General features: G+C 31.5%; 1 protein-coding gene across 8 annotated transcripts in view; it reads right to left on the bottom strand.

Moving 5' to 3' along the window:
* LOC111045256 (protein ST7 homolog) overlaps window positions 1-20103 on the bottom strand; it is a 41556-nt gene that overhangs the window by 20088 nt on the left and 1365 nt on the right. For 2 of the 8 annotated variants that reach the window (XM_022330619.2, XM_022330624.2), the window contains exons 2-6: window positions 13164-13246; window positions 11373-11541; window positions 5851-5934; window positions 3152-3322; window positions 60-293 (exon numbers count right to left, since the gene is read on the bottom strand). In XM_022330619.2, the coding sequence (XP_022186311.1) occupies window positions 60-293; window positions 3152-3322; window positions 5851-5934; window positions 11373-11541; window positions 13164-13246 (741 nt within the window). Of the gene's footprint in view, window positions 1-59; window positions 294-3151; window positions 3323-5850; window positions 5935-11372; window positions 11542-13163; window positions 13247-15561; window positions 15605-17632; window positions 18278-20103 lie in introns of those variants that run through there. The other 6 variants (XM_039442683.1, XM_022330622.2, XM_039442685.1 and 3 more) reach the window with 6 other exon arrangements.

The raw sequence follows: 20103 nt of genomic DNA, 5'->3' as shown, positions 1-20103 counted from the left end.
CAGTCATCATGGTTAGTAGGACCCAACATTAGTTTCCAATCAATAGATAGATTACTCACTGTGCAAAACCTCCATGAGATTTCCCTGATGTTGAATCTGCTGCGAATGCCTATAGTTAGCCTCCGCATATTTCAGAGCTTGTTTTAATATTTTTTCAGCCTCCAGGATGGTAGTAGCTTCTTCTTCAGCTAGAAGTATGTAGGCTGGAACACAATCAGGACTCTTTTCCAATGCCTCTTTAGCTGCTTTCACTCGAGCTACTGGGTTCCTTTCCCTCCAAGCAGTCTGCATAACTGCAAAATTCGATTTGAACTGTGGTTAGACTAAATTAATAAGTTAATAATTTCTCTGATTCCAATGAATTGCAACCAGAGGAGTTTATTGACATTCTTGTATTTATAAAATAGAATTATAGTACCCTTTAAAATTGATAAAATATTAAAAAAAGAATACAAATTGTAATGTAACTACTGTACTAGTTTCGGTGATCACACCATCGTCAGGTTATAAAAATAAATGTTTACAAATAGTTTTGTTATTTTAAATAAAATCTTTAAGTAAATTATTTTAGCAGCTGCCCCTATCTATCAACTGATTTATTTGAAATTTTTTAGTTTCAAATTTTTTTCGAAAATTGGGTTATGTGGGTGATACATGGAGAATTATAACCCAATTTTCGAAAAAAATTTAAAACTAAAAAATTTCAAATAAATCAGTTGATAGATAGGGGCAGCTGCTAAAATAATTTACTTAAAGATTTTATTTAAAATAACAAAACTATAAGTAAACATTTATTTTTATAGCCTGACGATGGTGTGATCACCGAAACTAGTAGTTACATTACAATTTGTATTCTTTTTTTAATATTTTATCAATTTTAAACGGTACTATTCTATTTATAAATATACATAATTATTACAATATACATACTAAAGTTGCTAATAATAAACTTAGTCCTAATTATGATACCCCACTATAATAATATGTATAATTGGAAATTTTATACTTAAAAATCGGAATTTGAATAATATAATGATTGAAACGACTAGTAGTTTTATTAGTAAGATAGTTTAAAAAGGCTATTAGTTATTTCTATAATAATTGAACAATTCAAGTAACCCTATTAAAAATACTTCATATGAAATAATATAATATAGGCCTACATTGATAAGTTAAAATACGTATTATGAAATACTCTTCCATCCTATATCCAGTGGGAAATCCAGTTTCATGGGAAATGTTTTTCAAACATCATCACTCATTTTCCAAAGAAGAATTTCTTATTGAATTAGAATGTTTGTATTTACATGTGATTTACCAATAATGTTAGGCAACTCATGTAATATATCAATTTAAATCGCAGAATTCATGCATGTTCGTTTCCTTTTAACCTTCCGGCAGTCGCGCTGTTGTAGAAAGTACAACAGTGTCAGTTTTTTGCTGCACAAAACTATTGAATGGGGTGGTGTTAGTGAATGAGTCACCTATGCATTCCAAAACTTTTAGTGAATGAGTCACCTATGCATTCCAAAACTTTCCCCCCATCACTCCACTGAGTTGCAGTATCAACCGAGAAGTGGTTCAGTCTTTAGTTGCCATTTAGTCGCGACAGTGCATAAGTCGCACTGTGCATAAGATAGGAAAAGGCTGTATACGGTGACTGTAAACGAACCAATAACACAGAATTGATGGCTTTGCTTGATGTACCTCATTGGGCTATGAAATGGTAATCATCCAAATGTTTATAAGCGTAAAATAATCCAAGAAGATGGGAAAAGTAATTATACAATTAATTAATATGTTTTGACAGTAAACATAGTACAAAACACTTATAAAATTGGATGTTGTACAAAATACAACACGCGACTGCTCGTGTGATTGAGAAGGGCGCGACTACCGGAAGGTTAGGAAAACTTACAACTGAATGTGTATAAGACACAAAATCTGCATACTCAACAGGTGAAATTTTTGTCATCAAACTTACTACTTTTTTTGCATTTCAAAAGCCGGACGCACAGCACACATAATCGAACAGAACAGAACAAGACATTTCGTTTTCTGTTCTGTTCTGTCTTGTTCAATAGCGTTCGATGATGTTTCTCCGTATCGAACAAAATAAAACAGAATCCTGGGCAGTTGTATTCCAGACCTTCAAATTTCTTCCGCAGCGCATGCGCAGATTAGATTTTCTGACAGCTTTTGCTTTAAGGCTGTTCGGTAGACCTTTTATTTTTATTTAAATTGGATAATCTTTTTCAATATAATTGTTAATATCATTATAAGAGTGAGAAAAAGTGGCAACTGAAATTTTTAAGTGGTCTAATAAGCGAGTTATGGGTTGTTGAAGTGCTAACTTTCCAGATTCCGTTTTCTTTCCAGATCATAAACGGTTTCAACTATATTATTAGAACTTCTCTTAAAAATAAAAAAAATTATCTTTTGAACTAAAACATTTTATTCCCCATATCGTTCATAAATAAAAAAGTAACATTTTTTTGTAAATTAGATAACATGTTTATTTTGGCATTAATCGCGAAAAAACGCATATTAGAACAAAGCCAATGATATACTGAATGTATTAAAAAAAACTCCAATGGAAAATTCGAAACCGTTTATGATCTGGAAAGAAAACGCAGTTTAGCACTTCAACAACCCATAACTCGCTTATTAGACCACTTAAAAATGTCAGTTGCCGTTTCTCACTCTTATAATGATTTTAAAAATTATATTAAAAAAGATTATCCTATTTAAATAATAAAAAAGTGCACCGAACAGCCTTGAGGACAAACTTGGGCAGACAGCGTCAGTCATGAAAATATCGTTCAATCGTTTTTGTGTCTTGTCTTGTTCGATATGGTGTGCTGGTACTCCATATCCGTGCATTATAAACTCTTCACATCAGACACTGTCAGTCAAAATGTCTTGTCGTGTTCTGTTCTGTTCGATTATGTCTGCGTCCGGCCAAACCATCCACCTAAAACCAAAAGGATTGCTGACAGTGAAGACAATAACTAATCATTTGTTATTGGAGTATTCGGGAGCGTGATTCCTGAAGATTGGCATTTTTCCGTGGAAGCAAAGAGGATATAACACTCTAATAGTTTCTATTTTGGGAGCAAAAGGTCAATTTATTTTCTAAAAGTGTACTTACTCTCATATTCAGCTTTGCCGACATCCCCCTCACACGTGAAGAATGTCTGGTGATCTTGTGCTGATAAATTCATATCGTAGTAAGTGAGCGGTTCTTTATTTGTCGCCCAATAGAATCGCTGATACTCTGATCCTCGGAACAGGTTCAGAGGATTACGCCATACTTTACATTCTGTAAATAAAGAAAAAAATCAAGAAACAGCAAAAATATTCTTCACAATTATTATACGTTAAACAAAAATGAAATGAAGAGACACCTGCCTTTCGTCTTGTCAGATGTTTTTGAAATAAATTCAACTTCGAAATATTATTCCAAACTTTCGACATACTATCTAAATGTCAAATGTTCTTTTCTATAACCCACTGGTCATTAAATCACAGATTTCTTTGAAGTGTTTTATGTTACAAAAAAGGTTCAACTTCAGAAGTTAACCCAGAATTTATTAGAATGGTTTGATCTGTAGATTATGTTTTTTCGATAGAGGATAATCCAATATACAAAAAATATAACGTTTTTAACATTTGAAAACAGAAACCACTTAATAAGATAACGGATTTATCTTGAGCTCAAATGTTATCGTTCTATCATTAATATAAATAGTACTCCGCAATAATTCAATGTATTTTACATTAAAAATAAATTAATTATAAATGAAAGGGAAAACTCAGTAGTAGGAGCAGCTTGAACAAAAAAACACATTTACACTTGCACGATTTTCTAAGGCTTGAAATTTGAATTTAATAAAATAAAACATGAATTTTCAAGAAAGTAGCACATCGAGTAAAACACATAAAATAAAAATATTAGAGACTATCAATGCATTAATATCCTGAGACATTGATTGATGCAATATGCTACCTGAAGGTTGGTTTATCACAACAGGGCAGATGGATAATAAATAACATATGTGGAACTATATAACAAGGAATGTTTGTGATATGGGTGATATAATGCTATGAGAAATTATAAGGTGGCAATATAAAATTGATACAGATGAGGAATAAATAAAATTTATGAGAATAAAATTGACACACATGTGAGTGGGATAAGGTAAAACATGGCAATGAAGATGAAAATCAGCTTATGAGATAATATATATTGGCAGAGGGAGGGGGGAAAGCTAAAATAATAGACCGAGCAAAACAAAACGTACATCGACAGGCAATAATGGCTTGAAAAGTAAATACAACACATACGTATCAATCATATTTGTTAGGTAATACTATATTACTCACTCCTAAAAACTATTCGAGCGAGTTGAATTGCTCTTCAGAGATTTTAGATTTTCATTATTATCATTATCATAAGATTAATATAAAATGGATTTTTAATTTAGATTACTATATTATTGTTTTATTTTTAACCAAATCATGTTGATCCTATCCCGATCTGACTTATTTTGAGCTATTCCATAAGAATGGAACAAATTCCTAGAACATTGAACTTGTGAGAAACTCATTAGGTATTTTATTTGATGAACAATACTTTGAAACATTTATTTTTCATCTGCTATCAATTCTGAAATCGGTTTCAGGATGAATCTTGACTTTAGGCGCCCACATCCCATATCTTACAAACAATAAAAATTTCTAGGAATTTTATCAAGATAACTTGATAGTATCAGAATCTAATTTTTGTTTTAATATTACCAATAAAATGTTTTTATATTTCCGTTACACAACTTCAACTAGAATAGGTACCGTATGATTTATATCAATATTCATTTTTATTGTACGAGTATATGTTAATATTTTCTAGTTTATTGCCCATTAACATGATATTATTTTATCATTTATCGCTCGAGTTGTGCTTCCTCAAACTTTTACTCATGGGAAATAGAATTAATTTCAATTTTGATACAATTATTTTGGAGTTATTTGGAACGGAAATTGTCATGAATCAACCTATGTAAACAGCATAATGTTGGCTTCAATAGACTTAGAATCAATCAATCTAAGATGGATTAACAGGAAATCCAACAAACTAATCCAATATTAGACAAAAAGTGGGGTTTAGAGTTAAACACAGGAATTGATCAAGAATATTGCATTATAAGGGATATAAGACACAACTAGCCCTATCACATTTTTCTTGATTTATAAATCAATGAAATGTAGAATTTACAGTCTCTAAACAATAAATAACAACATCTCAAAAAGCTTCAGAAATAATGTTTCATTATTAAAATAGTTCAGAAATTTATCTAAATTTAATTTATGAAGTGGGTTTTTAGATTTTTCGAGTGACAGTCTAGTTGAAGAAACTTTTGAGGTTTTTACAAATCTATAATAAAGCATTTAGAATCAGTGGAAAAATATTGCTGTAAAAATGTTTATAACAATAAACAGATGATGGATGGACTATCTACACATACAAAAACAACAGTTTCAAAAGAGATCTACTGTATCTGGTTGATAGGAAGGGTTGAAATTCGAATGAGGTTTCGCAAATTATAATTTTGTTGTTAGACAAGTTTCGACATTCGAGTAAGAAAACTAAAACAAATCCAAGCTTAGCAAACAATAAATTTGTTAGGATAGACGATAAAGTCAACAAAAATACACAGAAATATGTTACACCCACATCGAATAATACAAAAGCGACAAACCATACAACACATCACAACAATTATAGGAAATATTAATTGAACACTGAAAGTTTAGCCAAATATTAACAGACAGATAGGTTAAATGACATGCCGTCTTTGAACGGGTGCAGGCAGCTCAAAATTCCCAGCCTTACAAGCAGGTGGCGGTACCGACTGAACAGCTCACACCACTTTCCTACAATATGACAACACATTAGAAAAGTCACAATCATAGAGAAAGAATAATGATCGATACATTATCAATTATCTCAGTCTCTTTGTAGAAGAATAAAATTGAAAATGATTATGAAAACCCCTTCCTCAATAAAAGTTTGTGCAACATCCTTTCAAGAATTTTTCAATGCTGACTTTCGAAGAAAACCACGGATGGGCAGATCATTCGCTGAATTTTATCGCCAAATTTCTTAATTTAATACAGATTTTTCAAAAAATATATTTTTGTCAATATTTGTTTCAAAAATTTTTGAGTACAGCTTCAGAAATATCTCCATGCATAAATTTTCAAATGTTTTCAATCTATGTAGTGTTTTTTCTGTCGTAATATGTAATATAATATCTAAAGTGACTGTTTTGTACATACAGGCACAGATGACTGTAAATTTATCGATGTTAATTGTCAGGAACTGAGTATGACAAGATGGTACCAGATAAAATTACTTATTTGAAGTGTTTCCTCAAGTTATAGAGATCACTTCGGTGTTGGAAACAAGGAACACCTGGTTAATTAAGTATTCATAGGACAAATTCAATCTCGAGAAGAATATAAACATCTGAATTATCAAGTAGTGCATACAGGCATGAATGCCTGTCGGACAGGTTTGAGAAAAGAGATTTTACCTACAGTTGAAAGTTTTCACTCAACAATAATTTTTCAGTGGATGAAAGAACTTGGAAACAAAATATGTTACAGGTATCAACTATACCCCTTCACATTCAACTACATATATAAAGATTAACAAGTTACATATTATTATAGATTGAGTAAGAACAGGCGGATTGGGAAGTATTAGTAAGTGATATACATTTTTAAAGTGGATGATACAGATGGCTTTTTATTAAGAGAATAGCATATTTGTAAAAATTCATTCCAATTTACCAGGGTCCGTGATCTCAGAGCAACATAATCTACCGTAATCGTATCCGAATACTTCTGGTTTTGATCCATGAGACCTCAACGACGAATTAATCAGCATAGTTTTGCAATTAATACTGGAGAGTTTTCGAATACTCAATGTTTCCTACTTTCAATTTTGTTCACGAATTATTTTTCAAAATTCTGAAATTGAAGTTCCTGGAATGCAAGGTTGAAATAATGTACGGAAATATTTTTGTTTCTAACATGAAATATAAAAAAATAAATGGAGGAATGTATAATAATGGCATGAAACTAAATAAACTCAATAAACACAAAGAATTGTAGCACAATTAAATTGATAATGTACAGTAGTATACAAAATTATTGAATTCAAACAAAACTTTTGGAAATAATTAATATATCACCCAATTCTACTTACATAGTTTTATGCATTCCTTTTGTGGAACAAACTCAAGACATCCTATGTGTGAGTTTTATCTATGTGTGAGTTTTACGGTGATTGACATAGGAAAGAAAGCAAACTAAATATAACACATTACTAGGTTGACAGAGTAAAAAACACCGCCTTTTATCTTCAAATTGGCCGCTGTATGTAATAGCTTACTATAAGCCAATGAGTTCAAATAATTATGAAAAATCCTCTTGGTTTTGGAGCAATACTATCATATCAGAATATAGATTTTCAAAATTCTCAAATTCGTAAGTATTGTGAGTGATCTGTTCTTCATCAATTAATCTCAGCGATTTATAAACTTCATAGCAATGAAAATTCACACAGTTCACCTCACACCAAAACTGTATGTCCCGGGTTACTGTATATTACTAAGCCAGACCTGTCAAGTGTTCACTTTAAATACACTTAATATTCCCTAAATATTCACTTCGAATACATCATTTAAATTTCGATTTCGACCAGTTGAAAACAATAGATTCAAAAATATATTATCTTCGAAAATAGTTTAGTCTTTTAAAATCGATGCACTTGTATCATATCACAGCATGAATACAATTGAACCAAATAACCAAAGTGCTAAAGGATAGCTACAGCTTTTAGGGTTTAATGGATCATTTACTTCCTCAATATTAACTCAAACAAATAGAGAGTCGCGTAAATAATCGTAGGAGAAATGAATGGATTGATTGAATGATAGACAATGAGAAGAAAGTTTTAAAATTCTTGATATCTTTAGCTTTTCTATTCTGGTGAGACCAAAGATTGATTTTAATTGATTGATTGATTTTGACAGCAACTTGTGTCAGAATTACCTGCTAAATCACTGTGGTTCGTAATATTTGGAGTAGTAGCTGAGACAGTGAATAATTCACTTACGATTACAACAAAGGTGAATTTCGAAAATGATGTAGCGAATTTGGATTCTAGAAATAGTTGTACCTCAGGGTCGAATTTGGGGTGTCCACTGGAATAGCACTGATCGGAGACTGACACAGCTGAATAAGGCGGATGTCTGGAGATGTCACGTGTACTCTTGACATTGGAAAGAGAGGGACATCAACTCTTTGGATGTTAATTACTTTTTTCGAGTGGAGAATACGTTCCAACTGATCAAGGGTCACTAGAAATAATGTAAACTCTCAGCAAAAGAAAGAGCGCTCACTCACATCGAAAAAATAAACTCGTGCGCTTCAGTACAGCAATGGTTAGTATATACATTTATAGAAGTATATGATACACTGATGCAGATTGAGCCAAGCAAGCACTCTACAATAATATTGGATTAGATTTCCTCGTTTATGTTAATTGAACTAAGTGATATTAACTAAGGAAATTACAGAGATGGTGCTATTATTCAAATGCTAATGAATTAATAATTATTATTATTAAACGAAATCAATTTCCATCTGTAGCAACATGGCTGGCCGTGTTACTAAGAAATGTTATATTATATTCTGAAGTAGAAACAGAGTAGTCCAGTATTAGTTCTTAATTTATTGGTTGTAATTGATTGTTTATTTGCTTTTAAATAGGAAAATGAATTATAGTAGCAATCATTTAATAGAGTCAAAATGAGTTATTCTAAAAAACGCTCTTCTAAAAAACGCTATGGCTTCATATGAAATGAGAGCTGCTATCCAGAGATTGTCAGTTTAGTGTAAGGGTAAGCCTTCCTGACCGGCAATTAGGAGGTACTGGGTTAGATTAATAATTTTTGAACAGTAGCGCTCATCGAATTTCCATCTAGCTGTTTACACTGTTGTCAATATTTGCAGTAGCAGAAGTCTTCGGGGTGAGTTACAGCATTTAATTTGGATTTTCGTTTAATAATAATTATTATTTGATTTTTTCTGTTAAAATATTATTATTCATTATAAAGTATTGATTTTTGAAAATAAAAAAATTGTTAATTTTTCAAGACGTAATAAATCATTACCATCCAACTCAGCTGCACACATACAGTAACATGTCTATCATAAGAAACCTCCTACTTTAACAATATTTTTAAACACATGTCATAGAAGTGAAATATGTATAAAATACTAACTGAACGGTGAATTGTTTACAAAGAAAGTCATGATCATCGGTTTATTGAATATTATTCATATGGACCAAACTGGATAAGATATTAATTTTTGACAGAAACCTATAGAATCAAGAATTTCCATTATCCTGCTAAATTGTGAAGTAAATCAAGTATAACAACCTACTATGCCTTTAAGGTATCATCATTTATTTTTTTTTAAAGATATTAGTCATTCCTTGTTAAAGATCATTCGTGTTAGTAAGAAATGTTATATTCTGAAGTAGGAACAGAGTAGTCCAGTATTAGTTCCTAATTTATTGGTTGTAATATTGATTGTTTATTTGTTTTTAAATAGGAAAATGAATGATAGTAGCAATCATTTAATAGATTCAAAACGAGTTATTCTAAAACGCACTTCAAAAGCAAATTCTGCTGGATTAAAGCTTACAAATCCTTAAGAATTGAGGATTGTAAAAGCGTCTCAAGAACACCATGCAGATTATCAGTATTACGATAAAAGCACTCCAAACTAGACTAGTATTGCTTTCATTAAACAGTGCAGTTCAAACAATATTACAATGTATAATACATTTTTTACAAAATTTAGAAGCTTCCTTATTCAAATAGATACAACTTCACAATCATAACTTCTTCTATCAGCTTCAACATGCACGATTCAAATTTTAACTGCCATAGAAATTGAGAATTAATTTGTTTGGTTTTAATTGAAAATTAGACTTATAGAGAGGCTCGAGATAAAAGTGAGGCGTTTGAGTTGGCTGGGACACGTTGAGAGGATGAGTGACTCAACAGTTGTAAAAAAGGTCTTCAGAAACATCCCAGGAGGGAGAAGGCCGAGAGGACGTCCGAGAAAGCGTTGGCTGGAGGATGTGAAACATTAGGAAGCTGGGTGTCAGGGGATGGAGACGTAAGGCTGCCGATAGAGACGAATGGAGAGGCTTTTTGAATGAGGTCAAGGCTCTGAATGAGCTGTAGCGCCAAGGAGTAAGTAAGTATCGAGAGGCTGGAATTATGGAAAATATGGAGGCTTCTTTTGAAACACATGGGAAATATTGTTGTAACATACTACAGAAAATCACATTCTCGAATAGAATTTGTTACCACTCAGTAACAATCCCAATGAATGTTACCCTAGCGTCTTGTAGCATATCTAGATTTTACAAATTATGGAAGCAATGTTGTAAAAGTGAATATCAAGTCAATTGTTCTGAAAACCCATTTACCAACCGTTCAAGTAGGTATGAAAGCTTTAGAACATATCAAATGTGTCTTCAATTTAAAAACATCAACTTCTGAGACTTTGCAGGTGTACAAGACAAGTGAACGACTGAAAAGTATGAGAAAATGTCATTCGAATTTAAAGATAAAATTGTAATTTGCTTGCTGTTTGATTGGAATGATTGAAATTCAAAAAACAGTAACGTTTACAAACAAAAACACTTGGTTCTTATGATATGATTTCTCACACTGAAGATGACACTATTGGTGTTAAAACATGTGTTATTTTGGAATAAATTCGTGATATTTCTAATAATAAACACACTGAAGATGACACTATAGGTGTTAAAACATGTATGTTATTTTGCAATAAATTCGCGATATTTCTAGACAATATACCAGTGTTTCATTATGGATTAATATCACTACATCTCTCACCAAAAACAGTATCTGAGGATAAGCTTTTCCTATATCAAAATCGATGTTTCTCCCTTATTCCTCCAGTCAGTTTAGGTTAGGTGTTAGATATTCAAAAACCATACTCACTCGATCATGTTGTTATTCTAGAATGATGAACCACTCTTATTCCTCGATGAAAGTTGTCAAAAAAAGAATTGATCTAGAGCTATCGTTGTTGATATTGATGAACCTGAAGGTCTTATTTATTCCAAAAATGTATCTAATTTACCAGTAGCTACAACTGTAATTACAATTCCTGATGAAGACCTGTAGATTTTCGAGAAAAAATTATTGATATCGCAATGAAAGACTGAAAGTATATTGAGGTACACTACTCACCAGGTACAGTTTGTTGAGTAGTTGCGGTTGTAGTAGTATTATTTGTACCATTGTTTGTTGTGGAATCTCCTCCACTATCACCTCCACCAATCCATGGACTAATGTGGTTTAAAGACACTTGTTCAATGAATGAGGCACCATACTTTCGGAAGTACCACCACTCAAATATCTGCAACCAAACAAATATTCAGCATCATTTGAATACATTTTTTCCAAAAATTACTCATTGTTGGATCTTTCTTAGTACACGTATTAACAACAATATCAAAAATACTAGTTACTTAAAGTTTGATAAATAGGCTACCACTATAAAAGTAAAAACGTTGTAAGTTGTGGAATTGAGCCACTTGACTACCACTTACAAATTATATTTTCAGGACATTATTGCGAGAATTTGAACCATTATGCGATAATTCGATGAACGCTGGATGATGGAAAAATTATACCAGTTGTGGAATCCGAACATTCATCCACACATTCGAAAAACATAATTCAGAAACAAATTACTTGAAAAAAGTATTTGCATAGTGTACCTGCGTACACCTCAATGCCAAGACCAGAATATCACATATTTGAATATATTTTATCTCTCTCTCTTTGATATTTATCTGGCCATTTACATCATTGGATATTAATATTTCATGATATTGGTAGTTCTTTTAGAATATTTTCAATTATTGTATTGTATGTATGACTTGTATATTGTGACGAAGGTAATGCTTTTGAAGGCCTCAGAAGCGGCTACGATAAAACTTATTCAATCAATAATTCTATTCTATTCTATTCTTAATGCAAAAGAGTAAATAATACTCTAGTGGTTTGTAGTTTCTATTTTCCTATAGAAACTACTAAATAGCTATAATATTAAAAAAGTATTTGATTAAAATCAACCATAATATAGCACTTGTATTTGGTACTTTGAATATATTGAGTATTTAGTATTGAGTTCCTATTTGAACAGTCAAAAAGTTGGATAGTTATATTTTTGAACTGATTCTACTTTCTTCTCTCATTTCGAAGAGCGGAAGAAAAATACTAGTGTAGTAATACTGTAATTGGTTGAAATAAAAATGTCAAAGCGTCTAATACTAATGTATGCAACCACAAATTAATAAAATTATATGTTTAATCAAGTTTCGAATCCTTGAAACTAACCCCTTCAAAAAGTATATTTGTATTGTAACTAATTGTTTACAAGAATATCTATCTATTCACCTACAAAATATCTCAATGGATATGGACGTTATAAAGTTTCAAGACTATATTCGAGTTATTATATTTCATAACTTGTAAGCATTAAAAATGTATGGTACGGTGTCACAAATGTTCAATAAATTAATTCGTATAAATAACTGAAATCTTCTGCCATTCTGATTACTATCATTCGATTTTATTCATTTGGTTATAGTTCCTATTGCTCTACACTTCATAAATCTACATGGGAGTTACAAATTTCAAAAGTTTGAACTACATTTCTAAAAGTCACTATACTCTGTCCAGACTGCGATGAGCGCTGAAAGATTAAGCCGACCCTCCTACTACTCACACACACACAAGCGCAGTCTCCTTTTGTGTGTAAGAGTGAAAGGACGGTCTGTCTACCTGTATACTACGTAGTATACATAGTATATCAATGGCGCAAGTAGGCCGGGCGTATGTGCCTGCGCGTGGGGGAGCGAGGGTCGGCTTAATCCAGCGCTCATCGCATTCTAGACAGAGTATAGAACATTTATAGTCAATTGAATTGCAGAACTTTGGTTAATTGAATTTGATACAGCACTGTTCACTCACCAGAATTAAACCAGAAATTAAAGAAGATGTTCCAGTCAGAGCAACATAGAATTTAGGCGTCAAGGTGCTAAGGAACATTGTAGCTAGAACAGAGAGATATCAATTATTTTTCTCAAAAATTCTTATTTGAAAAATTATTTTTAAATAATAATTATTATTATGAATGAAATGTTTTATTAATTGAGGCCAAAGCGTATCCTTATAGTATATTAACCTGATCAACTTACCTTAGCAGAAGAATCTTTCCACAACAGTAAACCAGATATAATGAGGAAACATATTTTTGAACATTCAAAATTTAAATAATTAATCTATTTTTCAATTTTCATTATTTCATAGATTATCTACACAGTGTTAGAAACTTTTTAAAACATTAATTAGCAGATTTTTTAAATTGTTAAGTTACTATTAAATACTACTCAAACATTAAGTAGCAGATTCAAAAAAATTGTTAAGCAACTGTATTATGATAAATGAATTAAAATTGTTTTTTATCCTTTTTTTATTATTCTATTTAGAGGATTATTTCCTTATGTTGTTGTAAAGTAAATGCATTCGAATTACATAGGAGAGTTAATTGGGAGAGAGGGCCGGCTGCGCCCTAACTTCGCCCTCCAGGTTGAAATAAAGGCAGCCTATATGTCTAATTATCTACAGTATTACACAGTAATTTAGCATTAAGAATCGTATTTAAGATGAATTTTATGTGAATAGTTATGTATACATTAGTTTATCTGTAAGAGTATAATCATAGGTAAAAATATTTAGAGTAATAGCAACAACCATGCAATATGTAAAGCAATATAGACAATATATTTTTATGACAGATCTATAACCAAAATGTATAGCCACACGTTTGGATGGAACTTTACAGTTTTGTCACTTTTCTTTCAGCGGATTCGAGATAGAGATCTCTTCTATCCAAGGTCATTGTCATTTATCTCAAGAATAACACTCAAAACGAACTGACATCGATTTCAACACAACATGCATAGATTCTTAGAAGAATTTCTACATTCTGTGATTTTTTGTTGAAAAAACATTCCAGTGAAAATAAATAGTGAAATGTTAATTTTTGAGATGCAAAGTTGGGTAATTCTGTAGATATATTACAGGTAAGGAGTATTTGTCATTATATTTTTAACAGGATTTTTACTATTTGAACACTGAAAATGATAGACAAATATTTCACAGCAGTATAAACATCCAAATTCAAACATAACTGATACTGTGACACCATCTAAAATAACATTTAAACAGGATCATATTGAGTATAGAAACGTAACCATTTGCAAGATAGTTCGACAAGGAATCTACAAATACACCCAGAGAATAACACACATAAACATAGAGTGAATATAAAAAGTTTAAGAGTGGGCAGAAGCAGTCGGTCATATTGAATTATGTTCCATAAGATCAATTGATTTTTTTTTTTTAAATACAGCGCAATTATTTATGTACAGAATTTCACGTTCTATATGCCATTGGGAAGAGAATGAAATACTTCAGGGAAATTTCTTATAATTTTTCAATTTTCAACTACTTCAATAATTAAAGCAAAAATAAATTCTTTCAAATTGGAAAATTCTTCAAGTTTTTTTTGGAAGGAAGGTTTTCGAATACCGTATTCACTTTCTTGCGTAGAGAATTTGAAGAAGCCGTGCCCTGCTACCTCAAATACTTCATCCAATAAGACTTTTTTGAAGAAGATCCGATGTAAACAGTAGACATGATATGGTTCAGAAAATAATCAATTGACAGTTTTCAAACTGAACTTATGGGACATCAATTCAAAATAGCCGACTGCTATTGCCAACTCTCAACTGACAACAAGTGATTGAATATCAATAGTCATGTACAAGACATGCAGAATTGTGCGATTTTTATCATTAGCCTATGTACACCAAACATCCATAACATAAAATATATGAAAATAAGGGTTTGTCTAGGGAGATAATTAAACACCAATTCCATATAATTTCTATAAGAGAACCGAATGTTTCTACGGTATTAACGTGGCATCAAAAAATGTTTTGCCACTCATATAAAGGATTTAAGATGAGGAAAAAGTGTTGTAGTTCTATACAGTATCGACAATTATGGAAATTCATTGATTCCAAGTGAAAGTCTATTTAGCCATTTAACACAACAAGGCACACAAAAACTTACAAAAATAAAGAAAGACACTTAGTAGACACAAAAACATCACTCCTCTTTCGTCAGTTCTCAGAGAAAACCAACTCAAGGAGAAACACATTCTGATACATGAACAGACAAAAATCAAAACACAAAATATCCAGATTGAAGGCAACAAAAAGCAAAGTGAACAATTATTCAATATAGATAACAAAAATTGCTTATACGAAGCAAACTTGGCTTAAAAAGCGAGGAGTCTTACTTGAAAAGCCTGACTGGACTTTCATTAGGCCGGATTGTCATACCTAAATTGGCATAAATGAATATGTTTTTAATCAGAATTGGTCGCAAATATACCGCAGTTGAATGTTGCAAAGAGCGTATGAAGTTTTGAATGATATTTACAACACAACGAACAATGCACCCAGCTTGATATTATCATATCTCATGGCTATATACAAAGCTTTATTAGTAATCGAATTAAAAGTTTTAAAAATTTAATTAAAATTGAAACTTATTAAAGCTTTATTAGTAATAGAACTTCAAGTTTTAAAAGTGTATTTTAAATTGAATACGTAATCGAATTGATGTTTTCTATTGAGTTTTTTTAATGAAAATTATGTTTTTATTAAGTAATTGATGTTACACACTAACAAAATAAGTTCCTTTTTCAGTTCATAGATTATTATGAAGCTAACGACATACCAATTTTGGTAGTAAAATCAGGGTTCAAAAATCACCCAAGTTTTTATGCTACTGGAAAACTGATAATGTATTTTAGTATTATAGAGCTCTAATTATCAAATTTATTTAGGTTGAGTGAATATTGATATAATTTGCTAGATGAATACTATCATAGCCACCTCTAATACAAGGCCCCGGCCTACGATATTGCAACGTCGCAGTGTAGGCCTAAAATCTAATACATGATTGGTGAAAAAGATTTTAAAAAATACCAGCTGATCTTTTTCACCAATCATGTATTAGATTCAAGGCCTACATTGCGACGTTGCAATATCGTAGGCCGGGTCCTTGTATTAGAGGTGGCTATGATACTATTAATATAAGTAGTAATCTTCAATCTTCCCATGTAATGAGGAAAATGAAATATACTAATAAATTGAAGTAATTTCAATTGTTTTTTTTTTGGCTAAGAAGAATTTGATCAATTCCTAATATCTCATCACTCATGCTTTAAGCACTGTATCAGTATTACATTATCTATTTATTTCCAGATTCATTAATTTTTATAACCTTATTTTTCCATATTTTTATATTATCCTGTAATATATGAGATCAGCGCTACTTGTTTCAACGCACATAGACTTTATCAGTATTGATAAATCAATTTGATTAAGGCATTCCACAAATACCAAAAATGAAATCTATGAAATATGAATAAAGTAATCAATACCTATGTGTATAGAAAATCAGATAAATTAAACAATATCGTATTCTCTAAAATCAATATGGGATGGTGATGAATAAAACTTTTTTTTAATTTCAACATTTTCAAAATGTTCAATCTCTTACTTATCACCATTAAACATTTTATTTTTCTAAAACAATTTGTGTGGTACCAATTTAAAAACATGTTTTATTGATCAACAGAGCTCGGCTTTCAGATGAATCATGGATGAAGATAGGTAATTAATTTTTAATGAATAAAACCTAAACTTGTTCCTGTGTTGTAAGTAGAAAAATGTTACAAAAATTTCCAGGCGAAATTGGGATTCAAACAACAGTTATGTTCCATAGTCATAAAATACGTCAATGCACGTCATAAAATCTCACAACTACAAATGCTTAAAATAGTTGAAAGCTCAGTCAATAAAACAACACAGGAAAACTTACTTCCTAACAACTCATATTTCTAAGAATCTACCAACTTTCTTCATCAACTCAACAAGTTTGTAACTATCGGCTATTAACTTATCGTGGAATATTAAGTTAGTGATAACAATTTTACAAGTTTCTTGTTTTTGTAAGTGGGGAGTTTTCATGAAAAATTGTGTACTATTTAGTACGACTATTAAGACGTGTAAGAGTAGAGGCTACCTAACCTATATTTCTAGAGAGAAGTTGGATTATAATGAACATCAGTCTCTCTGACAAATAATAATTCTCGAAACAACCAAAAATCAGCAATCAAATGAGATAACTGATTAGAGCAAGACTAGGAAATACGTATTTTTTCAAGAATCGATTATAGTTATTAGTGCAGTGATAAAAGTTATAACAAGCAAAATACAAATTATGCTTAAAATTGTCATTAATAAGCCGTGATCATAAAATTACGAATTGTTAACAATAAATTCGAAATATATTCTTACTTAAAATCATTCCGGTGGTGGGTGCAAAATTATGAAGATAATGTGAAAAGTATCAAACGTATCGTTTTGCAATAATAATTGGACTAAGCTTAAACATTTCAAACTTTAGTAAAGTGTAAGCATAGCTGATGAATCTTTCCATTTTATAAGAAACTTTATAACATTGTGATTACAAAAAAATGTAATTATGACGGTTGATCACGCCAAAACAGATCCATTGATGCAGAATAATTGTTTGAAGTTTAGGTGTGTTACAGAGGAAAGCTTCAATTTGAAAGAGAATTAATTAAGTGAGCGAATTGAGCAATAGTTGATTAAGAGTATCCTACTCACAATCCCACATAATGCTGATATGTACACTGCTTTTTTTTCTTTTTTAAGGCAAAATGGCTAGCGACTCACCCCCCACCATCCCGAATCTACTCTGCTGAGTATTGATCCATTCACTTACTGGCTTTCATTCATGCCGGAGTTCTATAGCACGTAAACCTAGCTACCCCCACAGTCGTAGGGGTGGCAAGTGCTATAACAAAAGACCACCCTGACAAGTACGACGAACCGGTAGCGGATTACCACATGGCGTGTACCTTCACAAGCGAATAATTCAAACTGACAATCCAGTTTCAACGTTCACTGCACCCTAGTGACTTTTTACACATTAGTCTTTCTTCCTTTGCGTCTATCAATAATCAAGTACTACTTTCTGTTTCAATAACCACAAATTTTCTCAAAATTTTTTTTTCCAAAATAGACAGAAAAATTCCACATAAATAAAAACGCCAAGGACCGGGAAAAAAACTCTCATTTATAATTTCAATGCACTCTAGAGTGGAGCATGATTTAAGCTTAATCATGTCACGTATTTATGTACTTATAAGAATGTATTATACTTTGTATTTATACATATTTGTTAGCTATTTTACATGAAAATCTGAATAATGTTATGGAATAGATAAAATATATTGTTGTGTTATAAATACAAAGTATAATTTCTTATAAGTACATAAATACGTGACATGTATCATGCTCCACTCAAGAGTGCATTGAACCGATTAATGAGAATTTTTTTTCCAGTTATCTTACCTTTTTGTTATTTTTTTTTGCTTCATTCATGTGCCTTTTAGTTTGGAATGTTTCTTGTTGTATGTGATTTTGACATGTATGCCGCTTCCAAGTGTATAACTTGTTGAATGCAGATAATTTTATTTGATTTGCTTTTATTCGATTAAAAGAGACGTATAAAAATAATTATATACCTATTGAAACGTTTTCGGATTAGGTTCAAAAAGCACTTTCTTGATCATCATAATGATTGATAATGCGAGAGTAGTATTTACAATAGAATCAAACTACAGTAAAAGAGTATGTGATGAAAATAGCATATAAACTACCAGGGAAATAGACCAGTGCCATTTTCAAATAGCTTATCGGTCTAATATAGCTATATCATTGAAATATAGACAGTGAGAGTGATAACTACTACACGAAGACTTTATTGATTTCAATGGAATTCTGATGGAAATACCGGAGGACGAAGCGGTGAAATTGAAAACTCTCATTTCCAATAGCTGGAGCGATAGAATCTCTAATTTCCTGGTAAAACAGGAAAAATGTATTTCTGCGTCCAAACAGGGAAAATGCACTTATAATAGAGATCTTCAATTTTGTTCAAAGTGAGATGGATTCCAGTAGAAGCTACACGAACTTGACATAGATTCAGCTGGTAGTTCATTAACGATTATGAATGAATGTAGTTGTTTGAAAATATCGATTCGTATTTTTTGCAAACGTCATTGATGAGACGGTCATGTTTACTATCATCATATTATATCAACTCAAAATATTTAGTCAGCTAAGAACTCATGAATCACTTTCTATGAGATAATCATAGCTAGTTTACCCTATCATGAATGACCCACAATTAATGGATTAAAAATTATAATTCATAAAAAATTCACTATGATAATCAAGATTACTATGAAAGAATAATATCGTATCCAAAGAGTCGAGTTGATCTCAAATGTTTCTACAAACGTAAACATCAAGCGTTATTCAAATTAATAAAATATTGATATTGTAAGTTAAAATAGGCCTATTCAAATTTTGAAACATAACTTGCATTCTCTGATTCACAGTTTTTCAATTAAGCTATGGTTTGCTGTACTGGCATGTACTACATCACAGAGGAAAGAAGCACTACTGTATGCTTATTCCGTGACTACATCCTCGAGTTCTGAACTTCTGAACTACGTGGGCAGAGTTGGCTCGGCTCGGCTCAGCTTGGCTAGCGAACAATTGAATCATCCACACACGGTCGTCTGATCCGCGGATCAATTCTACACTCAAAAGTATGTTTGTGGGGGGGGGCGCTTTACGCTCCCAGTTATCACATATTGAATTTAAGATAACTTGTAATAGTTGAAGAGGCTGTGAAATAAAGTTGTATGAACACATGTCGCATTTCAAATATG

The sequence above is a fragment of the Nilaparvata lugens genome, chromosome X, assembly GCF_014356525.2.
Source record: "Nilaparvata lugens isolate BPH chromosome X, ASM1435652v1, whole genome shotgun sequence".
Lineage (NCBI taxonomy): Eukaryota > Metazoa > Arthropoda > Insecta > Hemiptera > Delphacidae > Nilaparvata > Nilaparvata lugens.
The sequence above is the reverse complement of the archived record's forward strand: the minus strand, read 5'-3'. Positions and strand labels throughout refer to the sequence as shown.